Genomic DNA, 22,658 nt, shown 5'->3' with positions numbered 1-22,658 from the left:
TTTGCAGACTGTTTGATGAGGGCAGGAACTGCCACTAAATAAAAGTAGGCACAGTGGCCGCAGCCAAAAAAACCTGGCAATGGCTTGGGACTAGCTTATTCACAGTGCCTTTGCTTTCAATGGTAGGTGGCTTCTGTGTGTCAAATCATATGCCATTTTTTGCAAACACTTATTAATTTGAATATTTTGGGAGTTCTGATTAAAATGCAGCAACAGCAAAACAAAAATTAGTATAAAATAACATAAAGGTATGCTTATAGCCATTTTTCTCCCCACATAGCAATGGCTATGCTTTACTGGTACCACAGAACCAGACCTGATGGAGTCGGTTGCGGCTCATCCACCACAGGCAGAGTTGTTGGCTCTGATTGCACAGCAAGGTCCCTGCACTGACACACACCTGAGAAAGGATCCAGTTTGATTATTGGGTCCTGGATGCAGTTGCAAGGCTGCAAGTTAGGAAGATGCAATGGTGACCATCTGTATTTGTGAACAGATTATTTTTTTGTGGCCAAATTTCAAAGTATAGTGGTCATAGAAGCTTAGAATGATAATAAATGGAAAATCTTTGAATGCTTTAACGCCTTTTCTTGAAGCTTGTGTGCCTATGCAGGAGTCCTTCCAGGTGCCATGCACTTCATGGGAGATGCTATGGGCTGTGCCTTCCTTAAATCTCGCTGTTAACCTGAAGGCACCTGCTTTTTCCTGGAGCCATGGCAAACCTTGCAAAAACTGCCTTTAGAAGCATGGATTTGTTAGTGCTAGGGCGGCATGCCAGCTCTTCACTGCCTCAGCTGCTGGTGCAGCTGCTAAGGAGCAAGTAAGGCTTTTTAATAACTTTTTGTAGCTAGGTATGAAGCTTTGTTACGGAAAGGAGAAGCTGCTTTGTAATTCCCACAGGCAAGCCAAAATCTGTGAGGTTGTCTGTGGGGACAGCTAGACAGAGAAATGATGACTGTTACTAACAATGTGACTGTTTCCTTGACAGATATGAAAATGTTTACCTAAAAAGTGACAGAAAATTTCTGGATTCCGCATTCCTCTGAAAAGTGATTAGAAAACTGGTCGAAGCTGCAACCCAGAGGACTTCTTGCGTAGAGCAAGATGGAGATAAACACATGAGGAATTTTCCTTCTCCTCTGAGTGTTGAGAGAAGCTGAATTTAATTAGATTTAAGTCTCTTCTACTGGGAAACTGTGAACAAAAGTGCTTTCTTAAATCAGGGATATAGAAGATCTAATTCAGGTCTTTGCTGGTAAGAAGGCTCATTTTATGAAGAACCAAAGCTTTCAAGGCCTTATTCAAACAAGTTAAAATGCCATTTTGAGCAAGACAATTTCTTGCAGCACCTGGAGCAGAGCACACTCACATACACGGATAAGCGCTGGCAGAGAAGACTTGGTATAGCCTAGCTACGAGCAGTTCATCTTCGTTGCAAAAAATAGTTAAGCTTACTGCCAGCATAAATAATGCTGGCCAAAAATTGTAACGTAAATAGAAGGAAAACACAGGTCACTGTATGGTCTGGCTTTTCTCAGGAGCTGGGTATGAGAGAAACAATTCAAGAGCAGAGCAGAGTTTCGCTGCAGCACTTCAGCGACTGAGTGTGAAGGCATCCACTCGAATAAGTTTTCTAATTGCAGTAGAGTGCAGAAATGGCCCCTCAATAAAACAGATCATTAACTTGTTTGATGAGGAGGAACTGCAGCGGGCAAGAAAACATAAATTAGGTGTGAGGGGTGGGAAACGAATTGGTGAAACTGGTGGTAAGCTGGGATATAATGAAATACAGGTAAAAGGTAATCAGGTTTTGAAAACATGGTGGTTTGCTGTGGTTCATGACATCCTACGAGCTGGCATTTCTATACATTTTGTGTATCTCAGATTGTCGTCATATGGTTTTTGGTGGCAACAACAGATCCAGTCCATTGTCTCCTGCCCTGTCAGTCCCCAGACTAGCTGAGGATTAGAGGAAATCAAACTGTTATCCTTCCAGGGTACAAAAAACATCCAGTGCCAACCTTCTACACAGAAGTTTCCTTGGCATTTCAATATGCAAAGCAATGCCAAGGCTTCACTGTTTGATATAAATTGATATCCTCATTTTGCCATAAAGGAGTTTTCTATGTTACAAAGCCTTACAATAGTGAACATCATGAATTGCTCAAGCCAAGTCAATGGATTTATTCTGTGAAAGGTATATACTGGGAGTGCCTGAGGGTGCTTTTGTCGAATACGTTCTTAAACGTTAATGGTTACATGGCATAAAATTTAACTGATAGATATGATTTTGTACTATGATAGTTACTTGGAGGCTTTGGCTAATGAATTTTAAATGGATGAATTAAAATTCATTAAATATTGACACTGGGAATAAGATATGCCAGCTAAAAAATCTCTGGCTGCTTATAATAGGGGTTCAGAAAGTTAATGGAGCCCTGCAGGTTATTTTCCGAGATTTATAAAGAACTGCCTGGCCCACTTGCAGAATGCTTCAGAAGAGACCAAGCAAAATATTTCTCCATGCTTTTAGTAATGAGACTGCCATTGGTTTACTCAGGTTTGGTAGGAGATGAAAAGGAGGTAAATAATTTTTCTTACCTGAAAAAGGTGAATTACCCCATGTAATCACAAGATGACAACTGTACATAGAGACTGATAATTCTTAAAATCTATTAGTCTATTGCACTCACTCTTCACTGTAGGTGTAATTATTTTCTGTGATATGCATTTAAACTGCCCAAATTTCCAGGACTTCAACAATTTGTGCTAGATAAACTTTTCTCCTGCTGAAGCAAGAGGCACTTTGAAGTCATTAACTATGTGTTGGTGAGTACAACTTTTGCCATTATGTGCACTGTTTAAGTTTAATGCTTTCCATCAGACACACCTTTTTTCTTTCCTGACTATACAGTGTGAATTGAGGGCTGTGTTCGAATCCCTCGCTCCTCTCGGATTAACTTGCCACAGTCTAACTCCGTAGATAAGGTGGTGCCAGAGGTGGAGTTGGACGGATGGGTTTGCTTACACTGTAGTCCATAAAAGAAACAAAAGGCCTTGCATGCAAGAAAAGAAAAATGGATTAAATAAATAAATGAAAGAAGTAAAATTAAAAACAAACATAAGAATGAGATTCAAAAGCTATTCCAATCAAAGGAGATTCCATTTAAGGAAAACAGAAAAGTCATAGGTTGTATTCAGCTCATGCTTTGGATTAGCTTAGTGATAATATACACCATATAGCATTTTCCATCTAAGCTTCTTATTTCACCAGAATAAAAATAAAACAAGCTGAGAGAAATCAAAAAGTAACACTGGAATCGCTGGTGTTCTACTGTCTGTAAAATTACTTCTGGAGAAGTATGATGTTGCCACATTAACCCACTTAAAGATTTTAATTATTAAGAGACTGCCTGTAATAAGCAACACATTGCTGTGAAACAGTAGCACAGTTTCAGAAATGTTATATGTATATATGTATCCCTAAATACTCTGTTATTCACCCAACATATTGCTAAGTAAAATAACACTCCCTCATGATGTAAAGTTTTAGGTCTACTTTAATTATCACTCCAGGAATGCATTGCCTTTCCCAGACTCCTGAAGAGTTTCCAGGATATTCTGCACCATATTAGCATTTATACTAAACATTTTAATTAGCTGCAACTGTTCTCCAAAACATATTTGAATGAAAGATCTCCTGAGACATGAATGAAACAAAGGTATGGATGCATTCTTTATACATTTTGTGCTAAAACTGTTCTACAGGGTTAAAATACTAATCAGAAAGCTGCAATATGTGCAAAATACTTTCATCCTTTACGTCTGATTTATTCCAAGACAGGGACACTTTGATTAATATCTCCTGCAATATTGCTCTACACGAACTGCGTCTGTTGTTTGTAGACAGTGCCATTGCCTTTAACAGGGCTTGCTCAGGCACACGTGGAGATGTCTGCATGGTCAGGAGCTGCCTCTCCTGCAGGATACTGTGAGGACCAAGTCCACTGATATTAGGTGTCATGGACCCAAAATAATACCAAGTGCCATCTGGAAAATGAAGATGCATGGTAGGATTCAGCTCACTTCTTTTCAGCTGTCTGTACAGCAGGTGTGTAGCCTTAGCTTATGGCAATCCCTTACCGGCAGCAAGGAGATGCAGGTGATTTATCCTATCCAAAACCAGATGTTGTCCTCATGATGCCCTCAGCCCTGGCTGCTTGTTTTTACTCAGGTGTCAATCCCTCTCACGTCCCAGCACCACTGCTGTGCGCAGTGTAAACTACACCTCTGAGACCAAGTGCAAAATGCTCTTCTTCTCCTCCCACTCATCCCTGCTGCCTTTGTTAAGGTTATTTTTCTCAATAGTAATTTCTGGCATTTATGTCATCAGCCTTGCAGAACTACACCTTGGATGAAGAGGATGAATTGCCTTTCCCATATAAAAGTGCAAAGTGAGCTTAAACAACTCACTTCAAAGTAGATGCCTCGTGTCTAGAAGCCTGAAGTGAGGTGATAGGAACCCTCCTCTTGGTGATTGCATCAGGGGCCACTGACCCTGCAGTGCAATGTGACCCTCGTCCCTACGCTAAGTCCTGTTGAAGCGAAGAGGATCAGAGCAGCTATAGCAGTTGAGGCAAACAGGGCCACGTCAGGGTCTAGGACATGGCCAGAAACAAACCAGCACCAGGGAATGCAGCCAGAGTAAGAGGGTTGGCAGACAAATTCAAGAACAGACTCCAAGTTGCTGCTCATGCCTTGTTTCTTTTACAGCGGCTGATGGTTCAGTAAACAGGTGTTTACACTCTATTTTAATGATTGATTCTATCTCACAAACTGCTGTAATACTCAAGGCATGATTTATACACAGCATTTCCTTTGTTTTCCCTCTGCCCTTTTATATTGCTTATTATGCTTCAGTGGAGCTATTACCAGAATTTCTTTGGCTCCATAATCTTACTTTACTGTGGCATCCATCACCTTTCAGTAGGTGTCCCTGCTTTGAAGTGCATGCTTCAGCACAGTGTGTAAATGCCTGGCTGTGAAAAAAATGCTTTCTAGAGCAAAAGAAAAATTACACTTGCAGATTTGGAAGTACATTCTTGTTGTTACTCAAAGGGCTGATGCTAATGCCATATAAAAAAAAAAATATATCCAGTTGTGTTTTATTCCTTTCCAACATAATTTATACTTGAAGTCTTAAAGATCAAGCAGAAACTGTGTGAGAAATTAATTGCTCTTGTTCTGCACTGCCATACTAAGCAGCACTAATTGGACTGTGGATGAGGTGCTTCTCTGTTCTTTTTAATAAATTATTTGTCTTTAGTGCCAGAGATGCACGGTGAGAGTTCAGCAATACAAAATCTGCATGCCAGCAAAGAGACATGTAATGCAGTCACCTCCACATCCACAACCCTCAGCCTCCCAGAAACATAAGCAAGCTGGAAATGGATGACTCACCTGCTCAATATCGCTGTTTTTCCTTGATTTATATATAAATTCACCAATGGCTACAAACACTGAAAGAACAAGCCCTGCAGCGAGCACTATGAAGATGCCCCCGATGTTCTCCACCCCGAGAGCACTGGCTTCTTTGCTGTCCTCCTCGGGGCAGCCATTGCCTCGCCACCACTTTTCTTTCATCATGTGCAGCTTTCCCTCCTCCTGGAGCTGGAGGATGGCGATGGTGATCTTGTCTCGGTAAGGAGACCCTGCAAGGTGAGAGCAAGGCCCATCAGTGCCAGTTGCAGCAAAGAGAAGGCAGGGAGGGAGCAAGCTGCTGCCACCTGAAACAAAAGTGCTCCCTCATCACAAGATTCATTATTCCATCTAGAAAGTCTTGGTTTCTCTTTAGCTGGAAGGGGGAGGAGGACTATCTATTGGTGTCTGCCCTGGGGACTGGAAAGCAGAAAGCTCCTTCGGTCCCATTACTTGTTTGAAAATTCATTATAATTTCTAGAGTCTCCTACTGAGGTTTATTTAAGCTTTGGCAGTAGGTTTTCTTCCTAAGTAATTCCTTCATATCATGTTTGAATATTGCTTTAAGCATCCTTTGAGACCTTTGGCTTTGCATCTCTTCTATTTACTTCAACATCTGTTTATTTTTCCTACTGCATGTAAAATGAGTAGCTGTCTAAGAAAAGCCCAGTCAGTCAGATACATCCTCTTCTCATTTATACCTGCATAAGCCCACAACTCTACTTCAGCTACCTCACAGCTTATAAGAACACAAGGCATCCAAGTCTTTTTTTCCGTGACTTGCAACTATATTGGCACTGCAAACTGAAAATAGCAACTATTTTTTGCTTTTTATTTGCAGGCCAACAGCTTGCTAAATGATGTGTCTTCAGGCTCAGCAGCATTAATGGGCATGTACAGTATCTGGCAAACAGCGGGGTCACGTTGGGCAGTTCAATCTGTTTAGGTTTGCCTCTCACGCAGTCTGCTCTGGCTCTCCATCTTCCAAAATCTCTGCCGCCTGTAAGTCCCTTCAGCCAACTTGTGCTGTTGCCGAAGCAGAAGTCTGTAGCCCTAAAGGGGAACAAGGGAGAGGTGTGCCCCTCCCCCCACTTCTGGAGCAGTGCCTAGTTAAAGAAAATTGCTATCAGTTATCTTTTCCCACCTTGCCAGACGCTGAAGTTATCAACAATAATAGCAGAAACCCTGGTGTTAATTATAATAGATACGTGGAAGTTGGTTTTGGCATTGTGAGAGAGACTTTTCTTTATGGAGAAAGGATTTTATGATAGCAAGCAGGAGAGAGTTACAAGAAAGGCTCTTTGGCTCTAAAGGCATATTATGTGCCCCCAAATCCTGCCATGTTGGACTTCCTACAGTGGGAATCATTCAGTGTCTGGGCTGACATACAGTGTCACCAGTCCTTTGTCCATGTAGCTAACTACCATCCACCCTTTCATCTCCTTTAGCACATTAATAAGACTATTTTCTTAAGCTGTCATTTCACCAAAAGTCACATTTTGCTGCAAACTAAAGCAGCTGCAATTCTCAATCCGATCAAGGTAAACAAACTTTTAAGGCAGAACGTGTGCCACAATTTCAGTGATAGTGTGGTACACATAGACATGGACACTTAAGAAAAATCTCATTAGGCACCACTTTTATGTCTTAATGCATCTAAATAGCCTTGGAAAATTGGCCTCACAGCTTCAGTTTTCTTTCTTATATTGCCATGCAGGATATTATTAAAAATAATTGTACCATGAATACAAGTTCCTCCCTCTGCTTTCCATTTCCTTTGGCCCGCAGCATTGTCTGAGGAGAATCAGTGTGAAAAACATTGCAGTTCTTCATTTGTTGTGCCAACACTCAGCTATTTTTCAGTGTATCTTACTGCCAGCACTAGGACATGCTGTGACCACAGATGCCAAGAGACATGTGTCAGATTGTACAAAGTCCATCTGGGAAGCCAGCAATCAGCAGCCACTGCTTGAGGTAGCCAGCTTTCAAAGGAAAATATGCCTGCTCCAAGAATAGATGATTTCTATGCATGCTATTAATGAACCAAAAATAAGCACAACAGAAAACAAAACCAAAACACCTTCAAAACTGTCTTTACACAGAGAAGAGAATTATTGCCACTGAAAACAGCAGTGCCTCTCAGAAGAAAGCAGAATTGCTTCTACCTTAGGAGAGGTTTGTCACCCTGATAGCTGGAGCCTTTTAGGTTGTAGGACTCATCTATTTTCCCTTGTCTGGAAGGACGTAGCTGTTAGGTGAAGTGAAGCAGCCTGAGTCACAACGCAGGATTTGTGGGGATGTTCATTCTTTCTTGTGATGTTTATGTTGCCAGCAGGATTCTCACAATTCATCTTGAGGGTAACAGGTACATCTATATTTCTACGCGTGCTTTTAAAGTTTGTCAAGTGTGCGTGGAGTGTTAGATTGGTAATGTTTTATTGGTGAGCACTAAAACTGCACACAAATCCATCTCAACACCTCTTTGAATATTCAGCATATCATTTATGGCCTCTGAGCTATTAACAACCTACCTCTCAGGCCAAGAAATGCATCTATCTACTTTCTTAGCAGTTTCCCAAGTAACTGGTAATAGCATTAGTGTTAGAATTACTAGCATCAGCACTGGCAGGGATACTGGAATTAATACCTGTCCTGACACCTATAATAACGTTGCTTTCTCCAACCGGATTCCTCCCAGGGTGACATTTTGCACAGGTTTTGCTTAGAGGTGCTTTTGCTACAGCAGTACTTCCAGAGTGCATTCAGTTCACCACCGGCTGCTGCAGATTTCTCATTAGTAATGGTTTTTGCCAAGAATCTGCTGAAAACCCTCCTCTTTGTGACCCATCGGCTCCGTAATAAATGTAAATGGAGATGTTTGCTGATATGCCTGAATGCCCTTTAACCTAACTCAGCACAAAGAAGTAGGAAGACAGCCTATATCTGTAATCTTTTACTTGCAGAAGGTGCTCTGATAAATACAATAGTACATTTCCTGGATTCATAGAAGAACTTTCAAAAATTCTTCTTCCTATTTCTTTGGGAGCCAAATGGTGATGGTATTCAGGTCATTCACTGGAAATTTTGGAGCTTGAGGCATACTTTTGCTGCTGCAAAACCTAGCTGTGTGGTTGTATCTTCTCCTGAAGGAATGAATGCAGACCAATCAAGACCTGCTGAAACTTTGGTGTTGAAGGTCACAAACAAGTCCTCTTTTTTTTTTTTTTACAGCTTCTGCAATCAATAGTCTTGAATGCTATGAGAAAAACAACGAGCCTTTGGGGTCCATCTGAATAGTTGAAGGATCTCCACAGCTTATCTTGTTTATGAAATCAATCTTTTAAAAAATTAAGATGCCTGATCACACTGAATTATTCCACAGTGCTTGGAGATATCTATTCCCCTGAATCTTGCTGGTTTTCCTTAAGAAAAAAATTAAGGCATATTTGTCATACAAGAAACATCTTATAAATATATTTCACAGCTGTATTTCCAATGGATGCACTCTCTCTGAAGATTACCATCTGTTTCAATTATTCCTTCATTGTTCTTGTTTCAAAGTGTGGCAGCTTTATAACTGCAATGAAACTCTTGCTGTATATTTATCTTTATTCAGGATTTTAGCTTTGGTATCATTGTCCTCAGGGTAAGATGGTTGTTCTCACATAGCCAGTGGAAAAGTATACTTAAAATGTTATCTATATGACAATCTGTCTGAGGCACTCAGTAGCATAGATAATCACAGTTCAAAGTGCAGTGGAGTTTCTCCCTTATTTATACCTGGTATACCAAGAAACCGATGGACCAAATGTTTCACCTCTTATATCTGTGCAAACTGATATTGCCTTGAATAATTCCCCTGAAAACAATAAAATTGCATAGCTATTAACTGAGCATGGCATGGTAAATGCATATGTGAGCAGTATGGAGAAATATTTTATACAAGAAAAAGACCTGGCTGCCCAGTGCTGATAATTCGGAAAAGCAAAGCACGAAAAACTTACACACTTACTAATCCTCTACAATCAGAAAATCTTGAAAAGGACACTGGATATGCTAAAAAAGGTCTAGTGGAAAGAGTTCACAGAGATTGGGAGTCTTAAGACTCTGCTTAGCTCAAAACACTGAAATCCCTGATGCAGATGCAGAACTTTGCAATTGCTTCTCGCTGTTCTTATGCGTTGCTCTGAGGTCATGAAATAGATCAGAAATTCATCTGCTTTCATGCAGCTTTCTTTGGGATGCATACATTGGACATCACATTTATCCTGCCCACTTCCATTTTCCCAGAGACACTACTTGATTTCTCAAACTAAACTGAATTTCAGTAGAGCGACTTGCACCTCGAGTGGCACAGAGGATACCCAGTTTGCTATGAATGGGATGCTCCAGAAGGCAAGCAGGTCACTCGACCTTGTTCTGCAGATGTAGCCTGCACTGCTATATTCCCTCTTGCTTGCAGATACAGCTTGAAGATGAGTAGGGCAAGAGTAGATGTTTTGCCTAAAAGGAGGCTCCTAGGGTCTGTTTCGATGAGGAAGGTTTCTAAAAGACTAGGACACAATTCAAATGGCCATCTAAACTTCTGAAGGGGACATTGCTGGGAGTGCTCCACACCACCTGTGCTGGAAAGTATCTTACCAATAGGGGTTCCCACGCCGTAGCCTTTTGAATCAATGAGCCCCCCGATCTGGGTGAGATTGCAGTTTCTCTGAGTCACATACTCTATGCTGGTCGACTCCATTAGCAGCGCGTAGTCCGTTGTGAGCACACGCTGGATTCCCTCGTCGTTGTTCTTCACCAGCGCTGTTTGCTGCCTGCTGCTCATGAACGCCCACATCTTCTCATATGTTGATATTTTTGATTTCTAAGGAGGGAAAATGAGGGCACAGAATCACACCAGTACCCAAATTGCACTTGTAAAATATTCCTCAGCCTTTTGTTGTGTCCAATGCCAATAGCACATCTTGAAAGAAAGAGAATTGGTAGCAGGGTTTTCCTTCCTGCAGCCTTTCTCTCTTACTGTGCTTTATGCTGAGGAATCTCTTTTTTTTTCACTTCGTTTGCAGTGCCAGGAACTTCATTACTGGCACAACTGTGAAGTGCTTTGAAGTTTTTTGGGCTAATGCTGTTACACGGATTACAGCACATAACCCAGCTAAATTAGTGCAGCTGGATACTCTTGCACTCAGCAGCAGTGCTTCTCCCTGTCAGGGCAAACACACTACTCCAAAAGCCTGATGATGAATAAAGTACTGGCTCTTTTGTATCGCTATCACTTGCCTAGAAGTCATGTACTTCAAGGATAAAGCTTGAGAAACAAACCCAAAGCGGCTTCTAAGCAAATTTCTGCTTTCTGCTTTCCATTGCAATCAGACTTAAGGTCTTCATCCTTCTCCTGCTGAAGTTAAGGGGCAGTTTGCCAGGAGGAGTGTGTGTGTGTCCTGTGTCAATGCCCAGCTGCCCAGGGAAGAGGGATGCCAGAAGCCCCAGCCACCTCTGTACAGTGTTGAACATCCCTCCCTCCCTGCTCCTTTCCCTGTGCTGTGGGAGCCCGTGAGGGACCCAGGCATCCTGCAGGGAAAGGCAGTGCGAGTGCCTTGTTCACACTTCTGCCTTTGTTGGAGGATATGAAAAGGAAAACTGAACCTGCTCACGGACATGCCTGCTACCCTCAAGATGTGCTACCTACAAACCAAAAACCTTCAAGCGCTTGTCCAGTACTAACATGATTAAACCTCTCTCTTCCTTGTATGCTCTCAAACAACACTGAGGACACAGTGTTGCTTTTGGATTGAATATCAAGGTAGACCTATAGACAGCGGGACCCTTAGAAACTGTCAACGGAAACCATTTTGTCTCAAGATGGCAAAGCCAACCATTGCCAAACTACTCTGTGCTGCAGCCTAGCACGAGCCAGGCACGCACAAACCAGCTTTTTAATGTAGGTATGAGTTGAAGGTCCTCCACACGCTTAGGTTTCCCCAGTTCTGGGGCAGTATATCCTCACTTACTTCATGGGCCCTACCTTTGGTTTATAGCCATCATAGCGGATTTTAGGGTCACTATGTGGAGACCATATGTGCTTGTTAAACACCAGTGTCTGGGGGATTCCTGTGAGAAGTTGATTTTCTGGTTCTTTGAGCTTTAAATGTTAATATGCTTCACCTGTAAATTCAACACCTGTGAACATCACCTAAAGTCCACCTAAGTTTGGTAAGCCACAGGATATACCACTAAACTTTGAAGATGGTTAAGTGGCTTTTTGCTAGTAGAAGCTATTTTTACTGCTCAGTTGGGAATATTTTTTGAAAGCAATGATAAGTTTAGTCAGTAGATTGAGTCTGATATTGAATTTACTGGAAGGATGTATTCCTTATTCAGATGAGTTTGAAAGAAAGATCTTAGCTTTTTGACTTGCCAACGCCCATTTTTTTTCAGGATAGATCATATGCCAAATTTTGGACTTTGAATTCTCATTGATTTCAGCGGAAACATGTCTGCACATCAGAAGGTAGGAGCTGGCAAGAGCTGCAACATGAGATTAAGATATGTTATCACAGAGGGGCAAGAAAGCAATGGAAGATTTATAGACATGTTGGAAACAGAGCGGGATGGCAGTCTGGAGAAATATGTGTGTGTCACAATTTGTAGATGTGAAACATCCTGCCTTCAGTTGGACTTTCCCCAAATTTGGACATGCATACAGATGGTGAATGCTGCCTGAGATCATGCTGGCTCACCTGCCTAGAACCCCATCCCCTCGCTGGAGCACTCCTTAACTGTCCAGACCCTGTTTTCTGGGGGTTTTCATCTGGTATGGCCAGATCTGGGATCTGCGTACAGGGAGGAGGCTGACTCTGAGGTTCCTTCAAAGTCAGAACTCATTTTTTCCCCAAATAATTTCAATTGCTTTTGTTTTCTTTCCTCCCACTACCTAGCTAGAAGGCATAGTCACTGCAGAAATTTTCTTGAAAATATTGGCTCTTTAGCAATAGTTTTTCTGGGGACACTATTACAACAGGGATACTAGTGTAAGGCATTCAAAATCAGTGGAAAAACACAACTGTTAGTATATGCATTATAAACAAGACTAAATAAAAAGTGATGTAAGTTTGAATAAATCCAAATAGAGTTTTCAGAAAAGCAGTGCAAGTACCTTGCTTTTCTCGTATGGTTCCCAATCTGCATGTCATCCAGCAGGTACATTGTGTAATATCATCTTTCAGGGGCTTCCTGCTGCTACTTTAAGCACAAAGTCCTAAACCAAAGTCTTCAGAGTTTGCTTCATGTCAGGATCTTTTTCTGCACTTGAAGTCTTCGGAAATCCTTTTGCCATGTATGTCTCTTATAGTCCTGAAAATCAGACTCAACTGGTCTTGCATCTCGTGTCCTACATGTCAGGCACTCTCTTGTTCCTCTCTCCTTCATAGCGAGGAACACCCAGAGTGTCATGGTTTTGCTCTAAAAAAATGTTGGTCTGAAAGAGTCTGCTGTTTCTCTTGGTATTTCTTGGTTTAAGTCCCGGGCGTAGCCCTTAGGTAAATCAAATCTTGCAAGACAGGAAGCACTTGAAATAATGACCCTTCCTTAGTGCAACCCAGCCCTGCCCTACGCTCCTGCAGGACATTTTTACTGCTGTTGCACCTGGTCGTGCTGATTCCAACTTTCCCTTTCCCTGTCCCCATCACATCAGCACTCCCAGGTAGCAGGACTGTCTCTGCAGCACAGGCTGCCCATTGTGAAAAGTACCTATTCACCTCAGCTCAGGTCCTGCAGCCCTCAAATCGCAGGGGCATGGCTGTCGGGGGGTACCCCTGGGCACTGGGGTGCTCCCAGAGTCCATCACGGCATGGGGCAGCCCAGGGGAAACTGTCCAGGCCAGGTCAGGGCTTCAGAGCTCCCCCGAAAGAGGCAGAGTTATTTCCAGTATCTTCTCTAGAGCCGTTATGGCAAAGGTGCTTTTTCTTAAACTATACTGTAATAAACGGGAAGCACAGGAACCGGAGTAATTGCTGCCCAGAAACCCTTACTCCTGCTTTCTCCTAATTCCCGGGTCTCTCACTGGGGGGTGTGTGTGTGTGTGTTTACTTAGCTCAAGAAGTATGTGCAGCATTTTACAGTCCAAGGGAGGCAAAGTCATGCCCTCACAGAGCACCCAGTCTTCCTTTTGCATACGTAAGTATCTATCGTATTTATTGTACAGAGACCTACTCTGTGATTTATTTTTAAGTTTTGGACAGCATAAAGAAATCCTAATCTTGTGAGGATTTTGAAGGGCTGTGTAATAAAAATAATAACACCTTTTATATACCACTGTGTCTCACTGGTTTACAAGTGTGATAAATTGTATTTTTCATGCATCTTTCACCATGTCACCTTCACTCTGCCAGAGAATCCATCTCTATTCTGTACAAAACCTACTGTCCTTTCACTTGTGTTTGTGTACACGTGTATTTCAGGCATAAGTAAGCTAGCATGTATAGCATATAAATACTTAATCAACTTGTCTGATTTTTTTTTTTTTTTTAAAGGCTTACATTCTTTTAAGCCCACAAATTTTAACCTCAGGGATTAATGGTGCAAAAAAGTCAGCGTAAAGATGGAAACAGCTCTGGAAATTTGTTCTGAACTTCTCATGTTGAAATTCAGAAGCTATTTCCTCTAAAGAGCATGGAAGCAACAGGTTTTGAAGTTTTCTTTCTGATGCTGAATTTGATTTCGGAATAGCAATGGCAGTGACCATCTTTGGGCACTGAAGAGCTCTTAGACCAAGGGAGTTTCCCAAAGCCCTTCAGAAGGTGGCACAGCTGCTTCCTTCTGCCTTATATTCCTGATGACAGTCCAGTACTGGCCTTATGCAGTTTCCAGGAATATCTCCAGATGTGTTTCCCAGCATATCTTAATGGAAATTTCAGCTCATCTTTTCAAGAAATGACTATAATGAGGCTTTGAAAAATACTGTAGTTTGTGCATCTCTTCCAGCACAGAAACATTTCTATTCAGCCACAGGAGAGCCATTACAAGGGCAGTTCACCCTTGACAGCTCCAGCAGGGATAGCCTACCATCAGATCTATTACATGACTGAAACATCCTTGATGAGCATTATTCGTTTTGAGAGATGACCCAAATACTTTAGCCAAGATCCTTTTTGTGTGTAAGTATTTTGCCTCGTGTGGAAGCATAAGGGCTTGTGGTTGAAGCAGGGCAGGGGCCTTGGGCTGGAGCAGCAGGGGAGAAGGCTCATGCATGGCACGAGTGTTATTTTGCCCCACATGCTGCTTCCCCACAGTGTCTCACCCTCTTCAAAGGCACTGCATATTTAACTGTCTATAAACACCATTCTTAGATGCTACAGTGAAAAGCATGATACGGGTTCATACAGTGCTTAACTTCCCTGCTGAGACTACCAATGAAGCTGCTAATTAATTCTAATCATCACAGGATTTTTGTGCATATATCCTATATTTATAGCTTGTTGGCTTTTATGTTGACATTTTATGAGATATTAACCATTTTGTATGTAATTAATACTAACAGTGAAAAAAAAAAGAATGCAGTTATCTACAAAGTAATTAGCCACAGAAAATGATCTTTTACTTACAGATGTGTTCATGTGTGTATGTGGCCCATATATTATTAGTCTGTGTAATATTGTCCATGGACCATTTTTAAAAAAGGGACAAACAAACTTGCATTTTGACTGCCTGCAGTATTATTGTGGTGCAAATGTGACCTTCAGAAGTGATCTTAGCCAAATAGCTGGAAGAAGCTGAGATTCCACCCTGAGGAGCAACCTGGAGGAGAATGTGCCCAGGTCCATGCCCTGGTTCCCTTCAGATCCTCACATCAAAGGCATGGGTTTGCCCCTCACAGCAGTACAGCATCAGATTGTTTCTCCATATGTCTTGGGGGAAAATCTCCCATCTTTTACATTAATAATGCTGAAGGATCCTCTGTGGATTTGGGAAAATGATGTATTTACCTATTACGCTAATCCTTTCAAACGCTGTGATTCTGCCTCACCATTTATCACTGGAGGGCCATGAGTCAGTCTGACCGTACAGAGCTGGCTAATGCCATCTTACCTTGAAGAAGGTCATTGTGGATCCGTCTCTAACAGCCCCATACTCTATCTTGGTCTGCTTTGCCAAATCGTCTGCTGAATCGATGGGGGATTCCATCCTCTCCACAGTCAGGAAGGCAGCCAGGTTGGCAGTATAAGATGAGATTATGATTAAGGTGAAAAACCACCATATTCCTCCAACTATTCTGGTAGAAAGAGCTTTGGGCATCAGCTCTGATCCTGTTACAACATCATCAAAACAATCATATTAAAATGATGCTGAAAGATGCCTTTCCTGATACTACAGACTGTTTTTTGGCACAGAATGCTTTTATGAGCCGTAGTATGATAAAATGATTTAAACAGTAACCTCACAGATGCACGGCTAACATTTATAATGGCAACACACTGTGAAGGTGATGTATGCTGTGATACATGACAAATGGAATTATCCTTGGGTCTAAGCCCCATTACATCTCTGAGCTAATGTTCATTGTGATATTACACTCTTACATCCCCAGCAAGCTATACGAGTATTTTTGTCCATTTCCTGAATCCCGTTTTGCCAGTGTACTGTAATCAATTTTTTAACCAGAGATCTTTAGCAGAATGCTATTCTGCTTACAAGCTACCTGGCAGAAGTACCTTACAAGAGAAACCTGCTCTGTGCATCCTGTCGACAGACCTTAAGCAGAAGCAGGGTGATCGATACGGTTCCAGGGAACTCATCGGCCTGTGTGAACCTGAGCTCAAAACTCAGAACATGTCTTATTACAAACATACGGTTTACATTTGAAAATTCTGAGGGTGAATGGACATCTCCTTTGGATCTACAGGGCAATGCAAAGTTTTGGACAGTGTATTTAACACTCATAATCGCTGAAAAGGTTTTAGCAGATCTGCCTGCATGTCACACCAAAAAATATCAAAAAGTGATCTGCCATCGTCATAAAACCCCACAGAACAGCACTTGTGGGTATTAAGTGCACTGAAACAGCTTCTAAACAGCTCCGATAAACTGTATTTAAGCCACACAGGTACTCATATTTCTAAGAATTCTGATGCAAGTTTTGTGCTGTTTTTTCTAGAGGCGTCCACACTGAACTTAGCTCATTATGTGGGATTCAAGGATCTGGTTCAGCAAAGCACTTAGACAGCCGCTGGAGTAGTTTTGACTTCAAAGTTAAGTCTTTGCATAATTATTTTGTTGATGAAGGATGGACTTAAGAAAGTACTAAGTGCCTGTGAATGGAGATCTCAGCATGTAAAGCTTTTGATGTGACAAACATATTTCTATTATTGGAAAAACATGTTAACATATTATCTCTCCCCAGCTCTTTAATGATTTCTGTAAGAAATTTAAACATCTTACAGAGGATATTTTCAGACTTTGCAAAAACTCTGAATGTGACTTTTGGGCCAAAGACTGAAAGGGCAAAAACTTTCCAAACAACCAGCAAACACATTTAACTTTTAGCTTTGTAAACATATAGACACGTCTCTTAAAGGTCAAAGCTAAGCATAGCCCAAGGGTTTGAGTAGGTTGACAGGATTGCCAAACTGCGAAAGCAGATGCTCTGCCTGTGCAGCCCTGGTGCTGCATGGATTTCAAATTAAGCCAGCAGTCTAAAAGCAAAAAATCTCACTTGAAATTTTCGAGTCCAAATGAACTTGTGTCCTGGTTTCAGCTGGGATAATTTTCTTTCTAGTAGTTGGTATAGTCTTATGTCTTGGATTCAGTATGTGAAGAATGTTGATAACACTGATGTTTTCAGTTGTTGCTCAGTAGTGTTTAGACTAAGTCAAGGATTTTTCAGCTTCTCATGCCCAGCCAGCGAGAAGGCTGGAGGGGCACAAGAAGCTGGGAGGGGACACAGCCAGGGCACCTGACCCAAACTGGCCAACGGGGTATTCCATACTGTGTGACATCGTGCCCAGTATATAAACTGGGGGGAGGGGGGCTGGGGGGATCGCTGCTCGGGAACTAACTGGGCATTGGTCGACCAGTGGTGAGCAATTGCATTGTGCATCACTTGTTTTGCATATTCCAATCCTTTTATTATTATCGTCATTTTATTATTGTTATTATTATCATTATTAGTTTCTTCCTTTCTGTTCTGTTAAACTGTTCTTATCTCAACCCACGAGTTTTACCTTTTTCCTTCCAATTCTCTCCCCCATCCCACTGGGTGGGGGAAGTGAGTGAGCAGCTGCGTGGTGCTTAGTTGCTGGCTGGCGTTAAACCACGACAACTTGTTTCAAGAGCTGTAGCTCTTTCTGGGTTTATGTTTGTGGTCTGTTATACTTTCTTGCTTTTCAGATTAGATTTTTTTTAATGCAATAAAATCAATAAAATCTTTTTCTTTTTTTGTATTGTTGCCCTCAGGAAAAGTGTGTGTATATTTCTAAGCTGGGGTTGACCTGCAAAAGCTGGCTTCTAGGAGTGCTGATTCAGGTCATCCTGAAGGTATTATTTTTTTTAAGCTTAGACAGCTTAGACAAATATAATTTCTACACTTGGACTCTGATGCAATACCTAGCTCTGACATATACATCCCATTAATCCATAATAGCCAGATACCTTGCAGATTTCTTAACAAGCAACCATGAAATCTGCCAGCACAGCCTTACGGCAGCACGAGGGAGTAGACGTAGAAGCTCTGTGTGCTGAATTTGTGGGATGAGATGCCAAATCTCCTGCGATTTCCCCTAGCAAGAAGTTGTTTGTGAAAAAGCAGCAGAATACATTCAGTTCAATTAAGCTCAAAATGCCACAATCTATTAATTATGCAGTGAGCTACTGTTTTGCTTTTGTGAGGTGCTGAGCACACTCTGCTCCCAGCTGAACCAAGAGGCCCCAGCATCTCTTTTGATCACTCCCACAATTATTTCAATGTTCACCTTTTCAAGGGCCTTGATTCCAGCAAAAAACATTCATATACGCTCCATGCTCACTAGCTTCGCCCTGCGTGTTCTCCTTAACCAGATACTCCTGGTCTGACCCATTGCCCAGCTGAACCGGGGCTCTGACATACAGCTTTCCTTTCTGAGAGTGATAGTTTCTTGGAATGAATTGGATGAAATGTGCCCTGTTTGGATGCTTTCAGAGTATGCATAACACATCTGAGACTTTCAGGGGAAAAACAGGGGAAATAATAACATCTAAATAAAAATGTTGCTAGCAGGACTCGGGGTCAGAGACAATACTTGCTGAAGTCTCTCTAGTGCCTTTTTATGGCAGACATGACAGCCAATCCTGATCCAGACTTTGCTCACGCTCTGTAGAAAAGAGAAAGTCTGATCATCACATTTTAAAATTTAATAACAAGTGTCTTCCAATCAAGCATAACAAGCAGCTGCTGCCAACAAGAAAGAGCGTAACACTAGTTGCAGAGTTTCACAACCATTCACATCATGTTTAAACTCTTCACATTAACAATGATGCACTTACAATCACACGCACCACAAGTTTGTACATGGAAACATTTGTGTTGCCTTACAAATGTTCTTTCTTTCTTTTCTTTCTTTGTTTCTTTGTTTTGTTTTGTTTTGTTTTTAACCTTCTTGAAAGACAAGCAGAGTCTGGTTGGGGCTGACTGTCATGTACCCAAGGTAGTGGTAACGAGCAGACACTGCATCCCACAGTTTGCTGTGGATGATGGTAAACTCCAAAAAAGGCAGTACATAGAAACACAAAATCCTGGGGCACTTCACACACAGGGCAATCACAGTTATATACACACACCTGCCTGATACCGTAAAACCTCAGCCTGTGTTTTACTGATAAATTGGAAGGAAAACAAAACAAAAAACCGGAACAGAACGGCTCTTCCTTCATGCAACCTCCTTCAAAGTAATTTCTATAAGGAAACTCTATATCCTGTCAATACATTAGTGCACCAATAAAAGCAAGTGCATCTTAGGTACAAATCAAACTTTGTTCTCTACCATATCTAGGAAAAAAATCCTCCTCTTTTTTTTTTTTTTTTTTTACTGCTACTCATGTCTGTTAAAGAGGGAAGAATAAACTGTACCTGGATGAATGCAGAGATGGTTTTATTTTCCTTACTTAAATGTTTACGAATTTAATACCAAGGTTCTGCTGGGCTTTCCTCTGGATTGCTTTTTTGGTTGTTGTCATGGGGTGGGGTTTTTTTGCTCAGCTTTGATTCAACTTGAAATATTTGTCAGAAAATATTTCCATTCTTTTCAGTGGACCCCAGTTTTGGTGAACAGTGATTTAATTGGAAACCTTAGAACATACACACCATAAACAAATGTGTTTAGTACACATATCTGTTTGACTTCCCATATGGAGTAAGCTTCACTGCCCTTGTCAAATGAGTAAAAAGTCAGCTGTTTCCAAAATCATCAGCAACAGGGACTTGTGACTGGGTTAAGTTAATGCTTCTAGGGTTGGATGCGTTTACAGAAGGATGGGACTCATACCTGCAGAAAAGCCATAAAAAAAAAGGTTTGGTTTTGGTTTTAGACAAGGTGTTTGACAAGTGCCAACAAACTTAACAACCCTTCTGAAGAAAGAGCATCTTTTTTTGTTTGGCAGTTATAACAGTTTTTCTAGGGTAGCTAAGGCTGTTACTGTTTCCGTTGGGATGGAGCCCAACATTTTCCTGTTGCCAAACCTCTTCTACTCATAAACTCAACTTCAGCATGAAGCACTTCGTATCCCTCTTGTGATTATTTTAGGTTTCAGCTCCAGAAAGTGCCGTGTGGCCCTGCCTGCTTCCCTTTCTCTCAACTGCTTCTCCTCCTTCCTCTGGCTGCAGCCCTATTCTGGGTTTCACAGGTTCCCCTCCTCTGCCTGCTCCCGGTTGCAGTGGCACGTCGTTTTCGTCCTTTCTTCTATTGCTTAGTTTCTGAGATCAGGTTTTACAGTACACGTTGTATATACAGAGGGTGGAGTTTACCAGCACAGAAGCCCTTGAGCAGACTGTGGGACGTGTGCGATAACGAAGTGTAACCGGTGTACCTTGCTGCATGAGAGCTCCAACTCCAAACCAGAAACTATTTAGTAAAGTAAAATTGTTTTCCACCACATCTGAGTCTGGGTTGCACGGGTGGGGGTTATACCATTCATATGGTGTAAACCTGTGGCAGTTAACAGAAACAATCTGTAAACATCAAATAGAGTACACACAGCGGCAGCAAACCTGCTGAACAACGCACAAAGTGAGGATTTAACGAAGGAAACAAGGAAAAGAAAACCTCAGCTGAAAGGCTGTCCACAGGACGTCTCGCAGCTGCCTGGTGCGAGCTGCGGAGCAGCGCTGCAATGCCAGGAGCTGCTTTCACAGTCCTGCCCCTAGCACAGGGCTGCTCCCCTTCTCCTCCCGCGCTCGAGGGTGAGGCTGCCGCAACGCCCCACAGCTTCCCTGCCCGCACCACTGACGGACAGACGGACAGACAGGCATTTGTAGGGGCAGGGGGACAACTGGCAGCCACGTGGCTGATCCTTGGTAAAGCACTGAGAAAAAGAGCGAGGGAGAAGCAGCCCTCCAAAGGCAACCCTCGTTAGCTGTCTGTGGTTGAGATGCTGGATGCTGAACGCGCTCTCCCTGCGCGAGGCCGCCGCAGCAGCGCAGCGGAGGAAAAGGCTGCCGATGGTCTGAAGGCCTTCGGGTGCAACTGCAGTGCCTGAAAGCCCTAGGGCCACGTTGTTGGCATTGCTGGGAGAGAATTACGCAGAGGATTGCCTTTAGCTGAAGAGCTCCGCTCTATTCCCCGCCCACCGTCCTGCAACTGCAACCCATGCCCCTTCTGCTCTGCGCGCCACTCGGCAGAGCTACCTGAAGGACCGTTTCTCCCCAAGGTACCTTGCTTGCTGTTGCTTCCCACTGCTGCGTGGCTTGCTGTGTACTTTCTCATGAAGTTTATGAATATAGCTTTCATTGACAATGTCATGCCAATACATTTTAATTACCGTTTCAACAATACAATTAAGTGTTGAATTTATGCACAGTTGCAAGCAGAGTGCCTTGCTTAGCTGAAGTAATGAACTCTGATAATAATGAACCCACTAATTGAAACAGTATGTAGCTTAGGATGCCATTAGCTGCACAATATTACCATAACTAGTATGATAGTATTAAAAATTGTAACAAAGGACACAGTTTTCGGGTTCAAGATACAGCAGTTCTGCATACACCAGTTAAAAGAAGAGCAATCACCAAGTTATATGTTTCAAATTTTTGCTGGAATAATGGAAGCAACTGTTCTGTAGTAATGCCATTGTGCCCAACTCAGTTTGTGCAGACACAGTGGAAACACATCCTTAACAAGAGACCCAGAATTAGGACCTGTAGGTTGTCTGAGCTGCCAATCGCCATAGAAGTGAAGAGGACCCAGGCTGAGCATTCACCCACAGGGTCCCAGAGTGTTAACACAGGACAGTAAGAAGACATACAAATAACTCTGCCTGACCTGACTGGGAAGCCCAAAGCTGGGATCTTGCATTGTTTCAGACAACAGCCACATTCAGTAGGTTGGACACAAATGTCCCCATCACCGAAAGAGCAAAGCAGCGATTGCTAGGAAGTAGCAATGAAATTCTGTCAGCAAAACTCTTTCTGCTGGACTGGAAAGATTTTTATAGCTCTGGGTATATATTTTAACGTGGTACTAGGGTATATATTTCTTTTTCACTTTGAAACAGAAGCCTATTTTCTTCTTGTGCTTCTGTTGCTGTGCTGAGCTCTAAGAAGAGGCTGGGTTACAATTCAGCTCTATTTCACTGCTCAGGCCTTCTGTTCTCCTGGCTGTTTTCCCCTGGTTTTCTCCCTCTTTGGGCCCTCAGCAGTAGTTATGCTGAGGTTTCTGATAAAGATGAGATGCTCAAGGTCATCTAAGAACCCTTTTATATAGGCTCGGTATGGCATTATTCACCACTGGTGGTTACATCGGCTACCTAGCTCTACCATCATTGACATCAACAGCACAGCTGATATGGCATTAGCAGTAAAGGGTAATCTTGGCAGAAAACACCTTGTTCATTCACTGCCAGTCTACTTAGGAAAAGAGCTTTGTCAGTCTGTAACCCTTCACAGCGATAAAAACTTCAGTGTTTGAGTTTAAAAATTAATATAACAATGCCAG

The 22,658-nt window shown here is 42.2% G+C and overlaps 2 protein-coding genes across 8 annotated transcripts in view; both read right to left on the bottom strand.

Annotated features, from left to right (window-relative positions):
- The window catches only part of CCT8 (chaperonin containing TCP1 subunit 8), a 336,809-nt gene that overhangs the window by 168,365 nt on the left and 145,786 nt on the right, over positions 1 to 22,658 (bottom strand). The gene's annotated exons all lie outside the window — the stretch shown is intronic.
- Positions 1 to 22,658, bottom strand: part of GRIK1 (glutamate ionotropic receptor kainate type subunit 1) — a 173,970-nt gene that overhangs the window by 5,569 nt on the left and 145,743 nt on the right. For 2 of the 6 annotated variants that reach the window (XM_069785259.1, XM_069785256.1), the window contains 5 exons: positions 20,536 to 20,654; positions 15,568 to 15,785; positions 10,120 to 10,345; positions 5,461 to 5,711; positions 2,891 to 3,056 (listed from right to left, as the gene is read on the bottom strand). In XM_069785259.1, the coding sequence (XP_069641360.1) occupies positions 2,907 to 3,056; positions 5,461 to 5,711; positions 10,120 to 10,345; positions 15,568 to 15,785; positions 20,536 to 20,654 (964 nt within the window). In that variant the 3' untranslated portion in view covers positions 2,891 to 2,906. Of the gene's footprint in view, positions 1 to 2,890; positions 3,057 to 5,460; positions 5,712 to 10,119; positions 10,346 to 15,567; positions 15,786 to 19,587; positions 19,995 to 20,535; positions 20,655 to 22,658 lie in introns of those variants that run through there. The other 4 variants (XM_069785257.1, XM_069785255.1, XM_069785260.1 and 1 more) reach the window with 3 other exon arrangements.

This window comes from Haliaeetus albicilla, chromosome 6 (assembly GCF_947461875.1).
Source record: "Haliaeetus albicilla chromosome 6, bHalAlb1.1, whole genome shotgun sequence".
NCBI classification, from domain to species: Eukaryota; Metazoa; Chordata; class Aves; order Accipitriformes; family Accipitridae; genus Haliaeetus; species Haliaeetus albicilla.
The sequence above is the reverse complement of the archived record's forward strand: the minus strand, read 5'-3'. Positions and strand labels throughout refer to the sequence as shown.